At 39.9% G+C, this 18,307-nt stretch overlaps 1 protein-coding gene across 4 annotated transcripts in view; it reads left to right on the top strand.

The window, feature by feature from the left end:
- The window catches only part of LOC108243306 (transcription initiation factor TFIID subunit 4-like), a 75,800-nt gene that overhangs the window by 24,389 nt on the left and 33,104 nt on the right, over positions 1-18,307 (top strand). For all 4 annotated transcript variants that reach the window (XM_017428649.3, XM_017428651.3, XM_017428652.3 and 1 more), the window contains 4 exons: positions 4,436-4,605; positions 8,952-9,082; positions 11,495-11,620; positions 15,408-15,464. In XM_017428649.3, the coding sequence (XP_017284138.1) occupies positions 4,436-4,605; positions 8,952-9,082; positions 11,495-11,620; positions 15,408-15,464 (484 nt within the window). The remainder of the gene's footprint in view (positions 1-4,435; positions 4,606-8,951; positions 9,083-11,494; positions 11,621-15,407; positions 15,465-18,307) is intronic.

Below are 18,307 nucleotides of genomic sequence, written 5' to 3' on the forward strand. Positions count from 1 at the left end.
GGAGATTCACACACACACACACATACACACACCCGCTAAATGGCAAGCGCAGTCCACCCACCACCTATGGCGAGCCCTCCCTGTAACACAAGCTTGATATGGAAACAGGATGCATATGTATTCATGTGGCCGTGGGCTCCATGTCCCCGAGCCAACCCCAACCAATAACTGAGAGGCTGCTCTTTAGCTTCTGTGAAAGCTAATTACATTTCAGCTTTATTAGCAGAGAGTCGGGAATATTTAGCGTTTCATTTTTCATTCCCTCCTGTTAATGTCAGAGCTGTTTTTGGTGTTTGTTTTTTTTAATTTGCTTTTAGTTTAGGTGATGCCTTACAAGCCCTAAAACTAGACCATCTGAGAAAAAGACATCAGCAGTGTTCCTAAAGACTGGTTTATGTTTCACGTAGTGTAGCTACTTACCTGCTGAAAGAGACAGGTGGATATATTGTCCCTGATTCTTGTCACTTACTCCAATGGAATGGGTCAACATGAAGAGACAGAATTAGTTTGATTTCAGGTTAGTTTGTGTGATTCAGTGCATCTGCTGAAAATGCACACTGAACCTCTGCTCCTCTGGGGTCATATAAGCTAATCCTGTTGTTTATTAAAGAGAGCATCATGTGAATACACAATATGTTATTTATCGATTTTTATGACTCAACCAAACTAGGAACCCTACAACAAAACAATGATTTTTTTTTTATTATTATTTTATTACATGGAAAAATGATTAGTCACATTGAAGACAAGCTCAGCTTCATGTATTAATATGTGCAGCTTTAACTATGGTTTGCTAAAATTTCATTAGACCTTATTGCATTTTTTGTGAAATTCAATACAGACAATTTCTCATGGTCGTGACTTGGTTTGGCCACTGCTCTTCTGTTGTTGTTTTTTTGACCATGTTTGGGCTAGAGAGTGATATTTAATACAGCCTGAACAGAAATATACAATCCTGATGAGCACTTTCTATCAAACAATGGCATTATTTCAGATCGAGCGTCAGCATGATGATCAGATAGTCAGAAAAGCTGTGCAGAATGCAACAAAATGAATTTGTCTTAACTTTTATATTAAACACAAACAAGTACAAAAATGATTTTAGTTGTCTTGGTGTTTTACTGTATTAGATTTTAAAAATTTAAGCTATATTGTAAATATAATGTGATTTCTGAAACACACTGAAAAGATTGTGAAGAATGGTTAACATTTTGTTTCATCGGTATTCCTTTTTATTCCTTTTTGTATTTGTTTAGGAAATGAGGATACAGGAATCTGTTTATTCTTACTAAATGCAAGAATTCAAGCACTCAGCAGCCTGTGGAATACGATGCTCCATGCTCAGGACCAGACTTTTTCAGATCTGGACAGTAGGCAGGCCAAGTCGACCTGTCTTTGCAGCTGTGCTGTTAGGACTGTAAGTTGTAAAAAAGTCAGATCTGGCTTTCCTTTCCTCACATAACTACAGTCTTTCTGTGAACAGGTCTGTAGAAAACCACTCCTAAAGACGTTAAGTAACTCAAATCATCACCACCACATCTGCTGGGTTTTGGATCTTTAGTTGGTATCAGCCAGGGTCGTCTTTCTCATCTTTGCGGTGTACATGATGCACGTTTTCTGTGGAACAGAAAGTGTCCGCTGTCGTCCTGAGACGATGTCTCTGGTGTTTCTGCACAAAGGTGATGGTTTGTTTTCCTCCATGTTCAAGGGACATTTTTGGATTCAGTAACAGTGTTGACTGGCAAAATGGTTTTTCAAGGTAATTTCAAGGCAATGTTTTGTTATTTTTGTTATTAACTCCTAATTGTTGAGGTAAATAATGGGTAGATTTAGGTTTTTAATTTAAAATGACACTCGTGAATAAAGATACAGATTTTTCTTGTGTCTAAGAAGGTGCTGCCTTTGCTACACAGAAGTGAAGTGTTTTCATTCAAGACATTCACTTATAAGAATCATCAAAAAGATCTAATTTATAGAATTATAAAGAGTTATTTATTATAACGGGTTTTATATTGGTTGCCTACTGAGTTGTACTGTACTCTTATTACCAAACCTACAAACCTAGCTCTCATCTTTTTACACAAGTCAGAGAATATATCTGGAAAAAAAGGACTTTCATATCAAACCATCAGCGATCAGTATATTTGTTACATGTTATTGTGTGTGCTACACTTTTGATTTCTTTAGAAGTTTTGCATCTCAATGCCTGGAGGCTGGCATTGAGATAGATAAAGGACATTATAATAGTTATTTCTGACCACATGCCATCACTTGGCTAAGCTAAAATTAAAGAATACAAAACTTTTGTAGGTTGCGCTTCTTTTTTTTGTCTGCTTTGATAAAGAGTTCCACAGATGTTACTCGCTGAAATGGCAGACAATTTCTTACTTTACTTTTAAGTTATCTTGTGTAATTATTATTCTGTCATGAACATCATCCACTTACCTTGTTTGAAGTTGTTGAAGTGGCAGCCTGCCTTTTCTTACCTGAATAAATATGGCCTCCAGCATGTTTGTTTTTAAGGTAGGTCAGCTTACTCCTGAGGCGATGATGAGAGGAAAAAAAAAATCACAGAGCCTGCGGTGCAGACCAGGGCAGGAGCCTACAAATGTGTCAGTGCTTGTATTGTAGTGTAGATTATCTCTGTGAAGGTTTAATTAGAGCGCTGCGAGTGAAGAGAAAGAAAGGAGAGAAGGTAGAGGTGTGCGAGGTTCAAGGAACTACTCTAATTGTCTTTGTCAGCCTCCCGCCATGATGTCAAGTTTCATATCGGCTCTCCGCGGCCGCACCGAGGAGCAGTAGAGCCTCGGTGGGGTGGAGATGGCTGATGGTGTGTGTCCACACTTCAGGACGCATGAGAGAACTCGTGGCCCCGCGCTGCAAACTTGCCTACGCAGAAGCACAGCAGCACACACCAACTCCGCCGCAACCGACAACAGTGGCGAGAACGCAAATGGCTGCCGACCTGAGGCGGCGAGCGGTGAGAGGCCACCCGGCGTGTGTTCTCTGGCTCTTTGTTCTCTCCGTCAAAGCCACTCAGAAAAACCACTACTTGCTCTGGGCCAGTCCTGTAAGGACAACATGCCAGCGCTCCGCTAATTCAGGCCAGAATCCCGGCCTTTCCTTGCCAACTGTAATGATCGTAGGGGAATTTCTCATCGAGTCGAGTCGCAAGGAAACTTACGGGCAGGATGTGTGGAGCTTTCTGACTGTCAAATATACCAACTCAAATGCAAATTCTGTTTGTTTACTCTGCTCTGCCTCTGCTAATATGGAATAACATAAACATCGAGAAGTCAACATTGTACCTGTGAGAAATGATCAGTACATAAAAAATAAATGAGTAGGTGTTGCGGAGCAGTGTGTAAATAGAGTTTGACTTTTGTATATTGCCAATCCTCAGGAGCATCCTTACCCAGCAAAGCTCCTTCCAAACGCTCTTCATCTCCCTGCCTCTCCATGCGTTGACACTAATAGACCCTGGAATGAGAAGCCTGTGCCATTATGACCAAATGTAATCTCTGTGAAATAGAAAGAAAAAAAAAACCCAGCAAAACTAATGCATAATTTCTTCCAGGCAAATATTTATAAGAAATAATGGCATCTACAAGATATTTTTTTTCAAGGAATAAATGTTTATAATCTTGTGACCTGAATGCTGGTTTGGAGTAAGTATTAAAAGGCTGAAGTTGCACTTTTTCATGCCTTAACGTGGCAGCAAACAGCTCTTTCTAATGTGAGGATAAAGCAGTGTAATGAGGATTTTACCAGAGAGCGCAGTTACTCTTCTGTGTGTTTTACCTGAGCTCTTGTGTTCTGCGTCGCTGCAGTCTCTCCGAGCAGGCATGCATGTTTGTACACGTGAGTCTAGAGTAGGCATATTATTTACAGCATTACTAATTGTCACGTTTTTTTTTTTTTTTTTTTTTTTTCCGTTGACAAGTCTCCAATATTGAAAGCATCAAGTAAAAAGTCAGCCTTGCTTCTGTTTCTGCAGGTTAGAACTATCTGCGAGCTGTTTGATAGGCTTGATTTGGCTAATCTTTAGCATTTTGGCTCTGTTTAAATGGAGCTGAAATCTTGCTGCTCCGGTGTGACAACCATCAGCATCAGGTTTTTAGGGTTAAAAATGGCACCTTTTACCTTGTCAAAGTTTAACAAAGTCTGTTTGAATTTACCCAGATGGGTGTTATGATAGCTGTTTCTCTGTTTTATCATGTCACACTGCAAAGAGGTCTAAAAATTGTAAACGCTAACAAGATAAAACAAATACTTACTTAAGCGGGTGTGCGCAAATTCAACTGAATCTCTCCCATTCATGAGGCCACCATGATTTTCTCCCGTGTCGCATTATTTGGTTTGAATTTTAATACCCTTTTTCCTAAAAAACTAAAAGTTGTTCCGTTAAATGTTCTCCCGTCTCACTTTGTTTCAGAGATGACGACGACATCAATGACGTGGCCTCCATGGCCGGGGTAAATCTGAACGAGGAGAGTGCAAGAATACTCGCGACCAACTCGGAGCTAGTTGGAACGCAGATCCGATCGTGTAAAGACGAGGCCTTCCTCCATCCAGGGCTGCTACACCGACGGATTCTGGAAACGGGTGAGACACGTTTACGCCACTCGCCGAGCAACACAGGAGCGTCTCAGATCGAACTTTTCTTTGCTTGTTCTTTGCTTCTGTCAGAAACACAGGTCTTATTGCTTATACAGCAGGAGACCATTTAAAAGAATGTTATCCCTGTCTAAATCTGATTATGTTTAGTGGATGTATTTTCTGTATTTATTGTGTCATTGTTGTTTCTCCCTCAGTAGGTCAGGCGGAGCATTTTCTTGTTTTTTGCCTGGGTTTAATTTTGGTACACTTTGCACTTTTTTAGCGCCCTTTAATCAATTCTTCAGTGGCTGCCTGAACTCGGTGGACCTCAGGCACACACATAAATCCTTTATATGGGTTTGTATTTTGAAGGCTGGCTGTCAGATTGTCCTCTGGACAGAAAGAACAGAGTTTTAAAGGAATGAAACTTAGCAGTGAAGTTTCGATTCTCTTTTTAGTGGCTTCTGACACTCCGAAAGCACACAGCGTTGCCAATCAAGAGAGGTCGCTTTAAATGTTCTTAAGGTTTCATCTGCACATTGAAATTTGTGTAAGCTGTAATGAGCATTACTACTGAAAATAAAAACTTTGCCCAGCATCTTCCTCCTGTGCAAAAGATCAAAAAACACACAGCGTAATTTGTCGAGACGGGGAGCCGAGCGCCCTCATCTTGTTTCATCTCAATTAAAGTATCTTTAGTGTAGCGTGGGGGCCTGCAGGTCATGTTTCGTTATGTGGACTCTTGGCATGGTTGTTATCCCGTCACCTTGGGGTAGAGGGGTTGTTTTAAAATATGAATCTTTCCTCAGGGGAGCACACAGCATGATACGGGGCAGGAGGCTAGGGTGCCCCCTGCTGGGGAAGTGGCACTTCTGCAGCTTTGTTGTGTCAGTGATTGGTCTCTCTCCGCTCGCAGCTGACAGCGGTCCAGGGGAGCCTCCTCCAGCCTGCCAGCTTTACTCAATCAGAGCTCCTCGGCTGCTCCTTTCTGCTGTAAAAACACTAACTTGGACTTCTCTTGGGTTTACCATTTAGCATCCAGCTTATATTATATTATGACCTTTCCAGCCCACCAAAACATCTTCTTCCAATGTTATTCTTTTTGGAACTTTGCAACTTTTTTGGGTAGATGTTCGAGTTCCCCACATTTTAAATCATTTTGATAGTGGAGATGACGTCTGTATCTTTCTTTCCCCTCTCTATGTCTTGTGTCCCCACTCTTTTATTTATCCCCTGCAAACAAAGACATGTGCCTTCCATTTCTCCCAAACCACACTCCACCTCCCCTCATGATTCCCCAGGCTTGTCCTTGAGCTTGAGGGGACTGCAGAGCTGCAAAGAAGTACCCCCCCACCCACCCCACCCCCAAATCTTAGGAACCAGAGCAAAGGCACAGCTGGAGTTCTCTAGAAAGGCTCCTCAAAGTAATGATGGTCCCCCTTGTACCTTTTAAGGTCTATATACACACACTAGTGTACATGTTGTGGTGCATTAAAGTTTGAGTAGCCTGTCTGTTTCTTTATACGGTCTAAAACCTTTCACACAACTTCTTTTGCTTAGTAGAATAAAGTCAAATAAAAAAAATAGGATGAAAACTGTTGAAATTCTTTTCCTTGTGAAATTGATCCAGTATTAAATTTCCGAGAAAGTGTGTACATTTCTTGGAATAACAGCTAATTTTGACGGTAGAATTAGAGCCAGTGTTTAGTGTCTCCAGTCCATCAGGTACGCTACGTTACCTAAAGTTTGGAGGTCAAAGCATAAACTCTTAAGTGAAAGTGTACAATGCTGAAAAGGACCGAAGGAAGATATGTTACTCCTCATCATTCTACAAAGACAAAGTCATGCTAAAGAATTTGTTCTCCATCAATCAACTGTCAGACAAATTTGATTTGTTTAGGTTAAATTTTACATTTTAAGGATCAATAAAAGCAATATTTGTTAACATGAAGACGGTAAGGATGCCTTCCTCCTTGTAAATACTGTTCGGTGTGTTCATTTCATGTTCGCATGTTCGCCTGGGTTTTAGAAACGCAGTTGTTTTAGGTGACATAGTGGAGCTAGTATCATGGTTTTAGGCCTGTTTTGCTGCATCTAAATCACAATGATTCAAATAAAAAAAGAAAATAACAGCACATCCCTTATTGAGGTGAATATCAGTACAAAAAGGATCATAGAGAAATAAAATAAAACAAACCATATCAGGCAGTTATTTTTACAAACAAACAAAAAACACCAGTGGCATTATTGTTTTGTTTTGGTCGAAGTCCTGATTTTGATTGAATAGAAAAGTTAGTGAAGGGCCTGAAATAAAAGGTTTAAGAAAACCAACCAACATCTTAGAGTTGAAGCCCTTTTGTTTGGTAACAGGGCTCCTCTTGATAAGTTTGAAAAAATATGGTCTTTGGCTCCAATGTTTGACAGATTGGTGCTTTGCTCCTCTGAATGTTGACTTTGGACAAGACAGTAAACACTACGCTATTTCCAGCGTTTTCACCTTGCATGGTATATGATGGTATATGGCATATATGGTATATACATGCAATGTTTTAGTCACAAACTAACCCAGTCCCAAAGTACACAAAGCTTCTTCCATTTTACCAAAAATGTGAACATACATTTACCAAATGAACATAATTTTACATTGAAGGAGATGTTAACCATGATATTAAGACCATCAAATAGTTTTAGAAATGAAAATGTTCTTTTTAGTTTCCCAAAAATGCTGTTTCCTGTTGTTAATTTCTTGTCCACAGTTGTGTCGTGATGTTCTTTAAAGGTAACAGACAACAAAACTGTCAAAAACGTGAAAAACTCAAAAGGAAAAAAAGACCAAGAAAGTGTGAAATTTCAAAAAAGAAAATGTAGAAATTGTGTAATGAAGTTGGTCTAAAATTTTCGAAGTTGATGTACACTATTAAACAGGTGTCATAGAAATGTTTAGATGCATTCTTACTCCACATGTTGAGTTAATAAAATTTACAGATAATATATTTAAACTTCTGGAGAGGACATTAAAAATTCTTTTGGAGCACAGCTAAAAATCAGGCGATTATTACATCCCAGTATATAAAACTTTTGAACATAGTCAGTGTACTTTCTATTTACCATGACTGTAATTGCAAATATATTTTGATCTGATTGTATCAAGACAGCCATCAGTTACAATCTCGTTAGTAAAGCTGAAAAAAGCCTCTCTGTGAAACAGTTTGAGGTAAAATGTAAACATGATTGCAAATGCTTTGGTGTGCACCCTTCCTCTATAGCTCTTCTAGTAGGAGTTACAGGGAAAATATGAAGGCAGTGTGGATCATTAGTCTGTTCTTTTTCTAGGTGAAGAATAATAATTAGTATCATTGCAATCTGAGAAAAACAGTTTTTGCTCACAGAAATGAGTCTCCCTCTCTCTCCCTCTCTTTGTAGCGGAGTCTCTTAAACTTTTTCTGAAATATTAATGTCCCTGAAAGATTGTATTTTTAAGGAGCAGAAGCCTGTTAGCAGTTTTCAGCGACCTCGTGACATTGCCACATGTATTTCCACTGTAATTATAAGACTAACAGGGCTCCCTCCATCTGTTTCAAAGCTTCAGCGGTTGAGGAGTGTATGCATTGTTCGGCTGATTTAAATAATTGGTGTGGTTTACTTAAAAGGGTGCCAGAGAGAAAATTATGTTAATGGAATAATTTAAAAGGAAGTTAGAAACAGATAGTAACCCGACCAAAGTCTGTCCTCCTCTCTTTTGTTATGTCTTCAGATGAGTTTTGCTCCGAGGAAACTAAATTATCCTTCCGCAGAAAGAGATGGTCAATGTCGTTTACACATCGAAAGGGGGCTCGGTTTGTAAAACCACTCTGGAATTCGCTCTAAGACTGTGAAACAAATGAACTTTTCTGTCTGATGACTCCTCTATCTGGTAGCTGATTACACATACTAATCCAGACAGTTCCTTTGTGAGAGTGTGCGTGGAAGTACCATCCAGTAGATGTGTGTAATTACGGGAACGCTGAGCTGAAGCTCTGGTTTTTTGTGTTTTTGCTAGGTCTTGAGTGTGTTTATGTGAGTGTTTCTGTCAAAAAAACAATTTTTTTTTAACGTGGTTTTTGGTTGTCTTCTTATAAAATGCCAACTCATAGACACAACTGAGGCTATGTGATGGCCACTTCTGTTTATTCCTTTAGGAAATGAAAACAAAATATATATTCAAATATTCAAATCTTTGTTAAAGTTGAATATCAGCATTTAATAAGGTGAGTGAGCTGTCTGCTGTTAACTGTAGAAAAATGTTGTCTGTTTCACATTGAAGGTGGTAAACGTTTCACCTCGTCTTAATCGTCTGCGTTTATTCTCCACAGCTAAGAAGTTCGGAGTGACAGAGGTTTCCATGGAGGCCGTGACGTTCATCTCGCACGCGACGCAGTCGCGACTTCGGACTGTTGTAGAAAAAGTTTCTGTCATTGCACAGCATCGACTCGACTCCTGTAAGGTAGGAAGCATGCACGGGCGCGGCCACAAACACAGACAGTACATCATAACTTAAAAGAGCTGACCTAAACCATCAGAATCACTGGTAAAAAACAGCAACAACTTTCCTTTGCTAGGTTCCTCCTCCAAATGGAAAATCTTGTCTTCAATATTTTCCAGTTCTGGCTAAGCATGAGCAAACAGAAAAGGAGAATAAAATATTTGTATCTTTTAACTGCTTCTTTATTTATCTCTCGCTGCCATGAAAAGAAAGTGATCATAACATTGTCCGTGTCTGTGTGTGTCTGCCTGTTAGCAAAATATCTCATGAACCACTGGATTAATTATTGGATGTACATCTACAGCTGATTAACTTTTGGAGTCAACCTGATTCAAGATGGCTGCCACAACTAATCAACCTAGCAAAGACAAAAAAATGGCGACGACTCTTTCATTTTTACAAAGTTGCCATATAACCCTCTCAAAAATAAAGTTCAAGCTCTAACGGATTGTGCAAAATCTTTGCTTTAAACTCCTGCATTCCTTCAGTGAATACTACTTTCGTTATTTGTAAAACTTGGCTTCTATCTGAGTAATTATTGGCTTTTAAAGACAGATTTTTAGTTTGAACACAATACGGTAAACATTTAATTCAAATTCTGACCAGAGTTTTAAAACCGTAAAGCAAAGGAAGCTTTCCCAAGACTTTGCAGCACACACGTGCAGTACTGTACCCGGTTACACAAATATATACATGGACGCTGTTTTACGCACCAGCATCTGCAAATTACCTCCCAAACAAAAAAAAAAGCACATGTATCACTAATATAAACACATAAAACTTAATGTAGGAGCTGGTTTAATGTCCTCAAGTTGTTCCGCACATGAGCTGAAAGTTTTCTTTCAGTCAGTCAGTCAAAAGCTGAAGAATAAAAGCTTCCGAAGGCTCCTCTTCGTATACCTGCATACTTTTCTCATTATTGGTGCCTTTACCTCTTGCAGCTCATGAATGGAACTGTGTAACCACATTTAATTGGTCTACATAAAAGCACAACCCATCTCCACTACAAGGCTAAGCCTTTTCATTGTTAGCTGAACTGGGGGGAAACTTTGAAAGTGTGTTTTTCTTGATGCCGAGGTGGGAGAAGGAGCATCGCCACAGTTGTCCCCCATCTTGTTTTGTGCAGCTTCTTTCCATGTGTTCTTCTTCTTCTTTTTTGTGGTTTTCTAAATGAGGTGTGTTCGGGAGAGGCATGAATCTCTGTGAAGCCACTCTGTTGACATCAGCGGAAAAAAAAAGAAAAAGAGGGAGAGAGAGAGAGAGAAAGAGAGAGAGGCAGAGAAAGACCAAAAGACAAAGCGGCCTTAAAGAGCAGCCGGGCTTCGGTGGGAGAGTGCAGTCTCAGCGCTGCTACAAAGACGAGGGAGGCTGGATGAGAGCGACAGAAAAGTGGGGGGTGCTGGTGAAGAGCCTCCTCTGATGTAGCTTTGTGCTCTGTGCCACTCAGCTTCTCTCATCTCCACATGGAAACACACACACACACGCACACCCTCAGACAGACCTGACACACACAGATGGAAGGCGAGAAGAGAGAACGATGTCGATATCGAGATCAAGGCGAAAACGGAGACCTGCAGTCTCGCACTCACAAACATGAGAAATAAGCAATTATCCTATTAACTTTTAATGACCTAAAAAAGTTGTTTTTACACTTGCCTTTAGATTTCCCACATGGGAGGTGAAGAGGAGTCTGTAAATAGGAAAAAAAAAAAAAAAAAATTGTGTGCTCAAGTGTGTTGACATGTGCAGACCGGTTGTGTCTTGGTAGAACTGCGTTTTAAAGGAGGATATTTGGTTTAAACAAATGTCTGCTGAAAGTAATTTAAAGTTTATAAACCAGCCTGCTCATCTGCTGATTAATTGTAATTATAGATTTATTTTTTATTATCATAATGGTGGTTGTTTGTTGTTCAGTTTCTTGCAAGATAAGAGTATTTTTTTAACAGCAATGAGAAAATCTTATGCCAATTTTATTCAGTGTGTAATATTTCACCTAATTTGGACATAAATAGGTTTTCTAAAAGTCCAACAACAGCAGTTCTTCATATCAGCCTTTTAGCTGTACTTTAAATAAAACTGTGGAAATAAAGACACGTGTTGACAAACTTGAGCTCTCTTTATGGTTTTAATTCAGTTATGCTGCCATTATGTTGCAGTTGGTATTAGACAAATTGTCTTCATCTGTTTTGGTGTAATTTTCTTCAGATTTTAAGACACATCTGTTTGTTTTTTTAATATTTCTGTTTTTGTATCTAAACCGACGTCTTCTGTGGAGTGTTTCAGATTTACAAAGTCCCAGAAGTAGCTGCCGAACACGACTTAGAGTTTTGTTTTTCGTTTCAACATTTCGCTTTCTTTCCGCCTGCCTCTCAGGACGACGAGTGCTACGAGCAGACTGGAGACGTTCGCTCGCAGCTTCGCTTCTTCGAGCAGCTGGAGAGAATCGAGAAGCAGAGGAAGGACGAGCAGGAGCGGGAGATCCTTCTGAAAGCAGCGAAAGTAAGTTGCTGCCGCCTCACCTTCCTGCTAAGTGGGGGCGCATGACAAATTTACTTCCCCCATGCAACGCTGTGCATGTACGCGTGTGCTCTTGTGTGGGCTCTGACAGATGAATTAGAGTGTGACTCCTGTGAGTGAGGTGACCCGGGCTGCTGGCCCCCGGGGCTCCTCTGTCCTGGCTCTTCTTCCACACACAGAACAAGGAGGGGTAAAACCTGTATGATAATAAACCCTCATCCACCATGCAGCCAAAATACTCGGGTTTTTTTTCTCCCCCATCCAACCTGCTCTGACATCTGTTTTTCCTCGCCTTTTAATATTAACTAGCTCATCAAATGTTTTATTTTAAATACTGTAGATCCTACAGATAATTATGAGCTGCAATAGAAACTCGGGTTAAAATTAATAAGCAGAAATTCAAAAGAAAAAGTTCATAAATGTATGCACAGAAACTGCAGTACAATCGCACACTGGCGCAAAGATGCAGCTGAAAAATTTATAAATGTCATAAAATACCTCTTGAAGTAATAAAAACCTGAAAAGAATTGAGCTTCAGTTTTTTTTTGTTTTGTTTTTTTTTACAAAAAAACACTGTAAATCCAAAGCCAAAAACCAAAAAGGTGTGAAAAGGTGTACACGAAAGGTTGTTTATCGTCAGTGAATCTAACCTGCGCTGACTCAGAGGTTCTTCTCTCTCCCAGCTGGAGCTTTCTGTGGTCAAACACTGTGTTTGACCTGTAGTTGCTGAAGTCAGTGTGCGGGCGGTTGGCCTCTAAAAATCTAGGGGGGCAAACAAAAGTCATCAGTGAATCAACAGATGCATCATTTCAACGAGAAACAAGACGAGACAAAGACGACTACTGTAAGAGCTGATGGGAAACAAATAATGTACAAAACATTTAAAACTTTCGACTTCATGCACAGTTTATAATTAAAGTTGGTCTGAAAAACATAAAAATTTGGGTTGTTTTTTTATGTCATTGGTCTTGATTCACTTAAACGAAGACCAAACTTCATCATACTCCTTTTCAGACTCATATTCACCGGAAAAGTGGTGTATTTATATGAATTTGAGTATGTATAGTTGATACTGAGGTACTGTATTTACATTTAGAAATATGAAAGTCTTTGTTGTTGTTGTGTCTTTCGTTGGTGAAATATCTGTCTGAAATAAAATTATCATCAATTATCATCATGTCACAGCTGTAGCTGTTGTTTGAAGCAGTATTAGGTGAAATCCTTCATACACTCTAAAGGTTTATAATACAAATACTATAAAGGATAACTGTCTAAGACCATTAGAGTAAAGTATAAAGAGCTGAGTCTATTTTTCCTTATTATTATTTCTGTAATTTTCATTTATGCCTTTAAAAATAATACAGCTTGTTCCGGAGTGAAGGGATCCATCAGAAATGATTTTGTAGACCGCTCCACTCTTGGTACCTCGACACTTTTACAAAAGTTTTATTTTCAGTGAGTTTCTGAAAGCAGTGGCAGAGGTCCAGTATCCTTATTTGTGCTCTTTAAAAAAAAGGGAAGAAAGGAAGGGGAAACTTTGCAAATGAAAATGCCCCGCAGTGCAACATTAGCAGAAAGCTAGGTTAATTTAATTAATTTTGATGGAGTCAATGTCCCACAGTAAAGATTCTTATAGCAGCACAGCTGACTTTCTTCATTTTATCATTACGCGGGATATTGCAAAATTGCCCTGTCGTTTAACGCTGACTGCCTAATCACAAGACTTGTCGTCTTTCATTTTTGCCTACGAACAACCATGTAGTTTCTGTTGGTCAGGTGTCAGAAAAGACAGCATCAGCAGAAAGCATGTTTCCAAAAGGCTTTGTTCTAAAAAGAGCAGTGAAAATTTCACAGTTTTTTTTTTTTTTTTGGCAGCGCCACATTTCACATAGTTTAACACTCTAATCTTTTTTGTTTATTGTGGAAAGCTTTTGTTTATTAGCACTTTTTGCGAATAACATTTCAACTATTGCCTAGTTCTGTCTGGTAGGAGTATCACCTGAGGCTGTTTGGATTGCACGAGGCTGGTGGAGTAAAGTTTTACTTCACCCTAGAGCCAAATCTGTGGCTTTTTGGCTCCAGTTGCCATGGTATTTCAGTTTAAGGAAAAGTTTGGAAAGCAAATCCATGCCTAATGATTTTACAGTATGATCCACTATTGGTTTCTGGTAATACAGCAGCAGTTTTCATTATATTTATTCATCTATATTTGTAATCTATGTTTTTCCAAACAATTGCATGGGAGAAAAAGTGGTTTGTCTCTCTATTTTTGTTTTTAGTCTTCTACCTTAAAACTCAGTATACTAGTTTAAAAGCCAACATTCAATTTTTAATATCTTTCTAAGAAACTTAGAAGTAGTTACAGAAATTTATTGAATCCTTTTTTTAATGTAGATGAAAGTACAGGCTGTTTTTTTCAGTGCTAACCTGATTGAAAGTTAATATTAGTTTAGTTTTTACTTTTTCTACACAGTGTTTTCCTGATGAATTGTTTCATTGATTTGTAATTTCTTAAAGTACCTTTGAAGAACGTGTCTCCAGGCTAGTTCGGTGGCATCGCACGTTTAGGAGAAAATATGTCACAGTATCTTCTTACCTTTACCTTTTTCTATTCAAAACTCAACTTAAGGAAAATCATAAAAATGAACTAGCTGAGTTTAAAATAACACCAAATTAGAGTATGACACGGTCACAGATGACACCTCCCTGCTTGACCGCCTGCTAATTTGACCCCTCGAATTAGAAATCCATTGAACTAATCACTTCCACCATGTCTCCCTCCCTCACAACGAGCCAGTCCTTTGACTCTGCCAGTCATTTAAAATATGACTCAAGACTTGAGGGATGCTCCGACCGACTGGAGGGCAAACACATTAGTCTTAGTTGAGATATGGGCCGGTACGTGAACTGCCTGATATATGTAAAGCCAATTAGCGAGGAAGGCTTATGGGGAGCAGCTCTCCATTTGTGCTACAGAACAGATGCAGCAACGAAGAGACAGTTGTGAAGACGTAACGTGCAAAGCAGGTTCCGACTGATTTCATATGGAAGGTAACAAAACATATTTAGTTTTGCAAAGATATGTCACCGAATATATTTACCATTTCTACATTTCTTGGAGAATAAGAACGATACAAAAATAACTAAATACAGCCAACCTTAAAGGCACGAGTACACGTCGAACAGCAATTTTAAGAATGCATTTGCAGAACCAGATCGTGGTTATTTTAGCAACGTGAAGTAATGCACCTTATGCTGATACTTACAAACAGCGCTCAGTTCTGGTCTCCTGTGTCATAATCTGGCTGGATTGCCTGCAGTGGTCATCTGTACATGTGTGTTTGCCTCCATCGTGAAGGATTTCCAGGGACAAGTACATTCACCCAGATCATAGCTGCTGATTAAAATAGAAGTGCTGTGTTGTTACGCCAGGGACACACAGACAACCATTGTCACTGACATCCTCTACCCTGTGTGTGTTTGTCTGTGTGTGTGTGCATGTGTGCGTGCTGGCTCATGCAGACTTTTTAATAACCTCTTTTGATTAGAATCCCCCTCCAGCGGCTTATTTAGGGCTGGATTTGGAGCAGGTTTAAAGGCCACTGCCCCCCAGGGGGTGCTCCATTGCACCTCTCAGCATTCAGATATGATGTCCTTGACACCTCTGTATCCCGATCTTCCTTTTTTTTTTTTTTTTTTGGTACTATTTTTTGCTGCAGCAGCAACAGATGAGTAGAAAAGTGAGGGGGTGGGCTCCTTTTCTCCACAGAGTCGCTCAAGGCAAGAGGACCCAGAGCAAGCTCGACTGAAACAGAAAGCTAAGGAGGTAAGCTGCTTCGGAGATCATTACCCTTGACATTTCCCCGACTCCAGCGCATAAATATTTCATGCCTCACTACATATGTAATGCCATTTAAAGTCGGACTTAAAAAAGTTTGAGGAATTATTCCCCCCGATTGATGCCAGTGTGTAGAAAATGATCCTCTGCGCACCAAAGATGTCCCCCACTTCCTTCACCCATTTTTTTTTTTTTTTTTTTTTTTAGTTTTCTTCATCTATTCAGCTTCTTCACCTTGTAACAATATGAGTTTTGACTAATAACATTTTTATTTAGTTCTGGCCTTTTTTTTTTGATAGATATGTTATCAAAGAAAAAATAATATATACAGTCTTGACAGTAATCAGCTCTATTCCACCTCTGTTATGTTCGACGTCTCAGTTGCTCACTGAACTGCAAAGACGAGTTATTGTAACTCATCTTTGCAGTTCATTTTTGTCACTTGAACAAATATCTGTAACTACGGTATCAATATCTATATATCTGCAATACAAAACATTTTTTTTATTCCGTTATTTGTTTGTAAACCAGTTCATTTTTAGTGAAAATTTGTTATTTTGAATGAGGGTTTCAGGTGAACCAGGTTATGCTCAACCTTTTGTACTAGAAAGGAGTAAAAAATATCTCTATATATTCCCAATAGGCCAAGGTGCAACACTCAGACGAGTATTGTAAAGTGGCAAATGTTTGAACTGATTTAGTGCTCTCCTAGGTGGTATGGTGTTATATCTATTATATCTATTTCAACTGCAGGTCTTATGTTGAATGCATTCCCAGTGGAGCTCCGAAAGTAGACCACACATCTTTTACCGGATGGTTAATGTTGTTTACGCAAACAAAATTCTGTTTTATTTTGGTTTTTTTTTCACAGCATAAGTTTGCGTTTGTTTTGTGCGTGTGTTTACTCCAGAGCAACTTCGCTCAGTGCTTTCACTCTTTGGCTCACTAACAAGGATCAAGAGGACCGCGTGGAGCTTCTGTAGAGAAATTTGAGTAGGTGGGGGATTAAATAAGCAACACTCACCTGTTGTTGTTGTTGGTGGTGGTGGTGGTGCAGCACTCGGGGAGCAGATGTGGTTTCTTCCAAGTTTCTCACGCTTTAAAAGGAAACATTTGATTCATCCAGGGAAAGTTTACTGAGCACGTATGCACTTTTCTTACTAACAAACTAATTTGTGCTCACACAGTTCCACATTTTCCACCATAAAGTCACTTTTTTAGGGTAGCGTCTTACTGTGCCGCGACTTTTTGAAACTAGTTGATGGCTCAAAATTGCAGGAAAATGTACAGCCAATCTTTGAACGTCTCAGCCTATTTTTGTGTGCACAACTAGCAAAATTGTCTTTTGTTGTATCTGACGGTTTGTTGCCCACCTTCGTCCATGTTGTACCTGCCTCAGCTCGTTTCATACCCGCATTGGCAGCCACCCCACAGTTCTGATTTAATCTACAGGAAATAGTCAGATTTGTAATAATGTTTATTATGTGTCTGGTTTTTGTCCTGGACTTTGAGAGGAAATTTGTTGCACTCATTTTTTGAACATGCTTAAAATTCAAGCAACAAGACCGCAAGCCTCACGTGAAGAACTCGACACCCCTGCAAAGGTTTTGGAAACTCTCTCGCCAATGCTGTTCTCCAACTAGTTGCTTGCGATCACAACCCAGTGAGACGCTTTTCGCCATCGCACCTCCCTCGGCTCACTTCTGGTCCTTTTATTCCAGAGGATGGAGAACTCAGACAATTCACCCTTTAAAGGATGACGCTACAAAAGAACTAGAGTTTAACTATTTATTCTAATAAGGCAGAAAATTATTGCAAGGCCAGTGCTGGGACTTCTGCCTACAACATCTTATGGATGAAGCAGAGAGAAGCCCCAAACGAAGGAAGCGTCGACTCATATAGATCCAAGGCTCCGCCCGACACAGAGGGCCGGAGCGCCACCTAATTGTGATATCAGTAATCGCATTATGTGTCACCAATGTGGGTGTAATGCTATCTTGACGTGTAAGCAGCCACCAGTAAACTGCTCATGGTATGCCAGGCCTTGACACAGCCGATAAAGGCGGCTGAGCAACAGGTTTATCTCTGTTTCCTTTTAGTAATTACCTTTATTTTACAACATAGCTAACATACTTCTTTTAGTGTTTGTGCCTTTGCTCTGTGTTTAAAGGCCATTGAAAATGTCTCACTCAAAGGCAACACTTGTATTGTTGTTTGGTCGATGATTTAATTTTTACAATGTTGATGCCAGTTTTAGCATAAAACTTGTGATCTTTGAGTGACAAGTTGACTTCTCTTACTGCACCTTGAGTGACTGGAAGCCCCCGTCTTTTTGCCCTTTCTGTTCTGACCGTTTCTTTTCTCACCATATTGAGCCCTGCTGCAGTGAAGAATATTCACACTCGATCTCAGACCAACCTATAAGCCCCACATATGCAAATGGAGCAGTGTAATAGGCATCGTGATAGGTTTTCCCCGAGGGGGGTGGGGGGCATGCGATCAAAGTGGATCTCCTCCCTGTTAAGCGGCAGTCTGCTCATCATTTGGATACAGCCAGATTAGTGCCTCATGAGAAGATGTCATCCGCACATGTGCACACCTACCTTTTTTATGGGGAATTATAAGAAGATGGTTTGGAAATGGTTACTTTATGTAACGCTCTTGGCCCCCCTCCTCAAATGTCCATCGCCCCCCCCTCCTCTTGTAACACATGCACACAGCCCCCATCCTCCACCCTCTCTCACCTCTTTCTGTTTTGCTTAATGGCCGTCGTTTCTCAGCCCCCCCCCCCCCCCCCCCCCCCCCCCCCCCCCCTCCCCCCCCCCCGCCTC

This window comes from Kryptolebias marmoratus, linkage group LG15 (genome assembly GCF_001649575.2).
Source record: "Kryptolebias marmoratus isolate JLee-2015 linkage group LG15, ASM164957v2, whole genome shotgun sequence".
Lineage (NCBI taxonomy): Eukaryota > Metazoa > Chordata > Actinopteri > Cyprinodontiformes > Rivulidae > Kryptolebias > Kryptolebias marmoratus.